This window comes from Rhinopithecus bieti, unplaced genomic scaffold, assembly GCF_001698545.2.
Source record: "Rhinopithecus bieti isolate Rb0 unplaced genomic scaffold, ASM169854v2 scaffold_10347, whole genome shotgun sequence".
Classification (NCBI taxonomy): Eukaryota; Metazoa; Chordata; class Mammalia; order Primates; family Cercopithecidae; genus Rhinopithecus; species Rhinopithecus bieti.
Genome location: NW_016806836.1, coordinates 2,400,610 through 2,402,493, shown reverse-complemented (window position 1 = coordinate 2,402,493; position 1,884 = coordinate 2,400,610). Strand labels below are relative to the sequence as shown.

Below are 1,884 nucleotides of genomic sequence, written 5' to 3'. Positions count from 1 at the left end.
AGCTAATTCTTGTACTTTTAGTAGAGATGGGGTTTCACCATGTTGGCCAGGATGGTCTCGATCTCTTGACCTCGTGATCCACCCGCCTCACTCAGCCTCTCAAAGTACTGGGATTACAGGTGTGAGCCACCATGCCCGGCCCACTACTTTTTTCTTTTTTAATTAAAATGTCCTTAACATCTTCAGTTTCTCCCCAATTCCCCTTTCTTCCCTGGTTTCTGTTGTTTCCTTGTTTCTTATTTCACAAGACTAGAAATCCCCTCCTTGTCCAATATAGGCCCTTTCAATATCGTACCCAAATTTCCAAATCCACCCCTTTCTCCTTCAAAACCTTTATCTCCCAGTGGGTTAAGCAGTACTTCATACTAAGGTGTGAATGACTGCTCTAAATTTCCCCAGTGTATTTGTAAGCATGTGTATGTTTTAAAAAGGAGGTCTTGAGATTTTAAACTTGATTGCAACATTTATAGAATTTCGGGTACAGAGATGAAGCATTTTTAGGAGCACATCAGGGAGAATAAATGTAGGGTTAGAGGAATGAATCTCTTGTTCACACACACACAAAAAAATACCTTCTATGGCCCTCATATCAATCCCGAATCCATGGAGGGCTGTGTTCTTGTTAGAAAATCAGGTGAACTTGCACATTTTCTCACATTTTTCTTTCCTCGAAAAGTTGTTGCTGTTGCCTCTGCAGCCTCCGTAAGCAAATAACTCACATTCACCAGTTTCAAAGTTGAAAAACCACCGCATCATGTAGACTTGGCAAGGGCCCTTTTCCATAGGAAAAGAGCATACATTTGGGAGGAGATCCTTGATAGTGTCTGAAGAGAGAAAGTGGTTGAAGGAGACCAAACCCATCACCTTCCCCTTGTTTGCCTCATATGCCAGGGGCTCTGACAGCCCTGGGCACAATTGTGAGGTCATCCACAATGGCTGTGCTCTGTACCTCTTTCTGCCCAGCCATGGTCTGATCTGTTTACACAGAAGTTAACATTTTCACTTCTGAGAGTAGCCCAATGTGGTGAGAATCACAGGCTTGAGAACCCAATTCAAGTGGATTGAGATTGTAGTGAAACCACTTGCTGCTGTGTGATATTGTATAAACCTAACTTCTTCATGTCTCCATTTCTTCATTTGTAAAATCAAGGAGTTGAACCCCATCATCTCTGAGTGCCCTTCCAGATCTGATTTTATAGGATTTGATAACAAAGATCCTCAGGTTCCTACCTCCTGTCTCATAATCAATTCTAGAATCGATACCCGTGACAGAAGGAGGACAGACTTTGAATCTGAGAGCAAGATTGAATCTCAGAGGGTTCAAACTTGTCTCAATTATCTTCTAGCTATGTGATCTTGGACAAATGACTTATCTCATTGACATTCAATTTCCTTCATTGCAAAAATGCAGGTATAATATCCACATTTTTGGTTTATTGAAGGCTTAGAGATTACCGGTGAAAAGCATTGATAAATAGAAAATAAATCAGTAAATAGTAGCTGCTCTTAATCATTCTATTGCTTAACCAATAAGACTCTTGAGAAAAGGGACCTCATTGTACTCATTTCTGCAGCCTTAGTGCCTAACACAGGCCTAGTTCTCAGTTCTTAGCAAATATTTGTTAATAGAACACCACCACCACCACCACCGCCGCCGCCGCCGCCACCACCACTACTGCCACCACGGTCGCCTGCCACAGGTAACCGCGAGCCCCAGCACAGAACCAGGTTCAGCCCCCACGCCCGAGGCCAGGGCCTCCCGTCTGCTCTCTGAGGCTCTCGACGTCAGGGCTGGGATTTTCATTTTTCCCGTCCCTTTCTGAGTAATCAGTTTCTCATCCTGCGAGGGGGATTTTCGGGAAACGGTGAATCCAGAGGGAAGGG

The 1,884-nt window shown here is 43.7% G+C and overlaps 1 protein-coding gene across 1 annotated transcript in view; it reads right to left on the bottom strand.

Annotated features, from left to right (window-relative positions):
- Nucleotides 1-452: 452 nt before the first annotated feature.
- SPINT3 (serine peptidase inhibitor, Kunitz type 3) overlaps nt 453-1,884 on the bottom strand; it is a 3,737-nt gene continuing 2,305 nt past the window's right edge. The window contains exon 2 of the mRNA XM_017878062.1: nt 453-824. Coding sequence (XP_017733551.1) covers nt 631-824 — 194 coding nt within the window. The 3' untranslated portion in view covers nt 453-630. The remainder of the gene's footprint in view (nt 825-1,884) is intronic.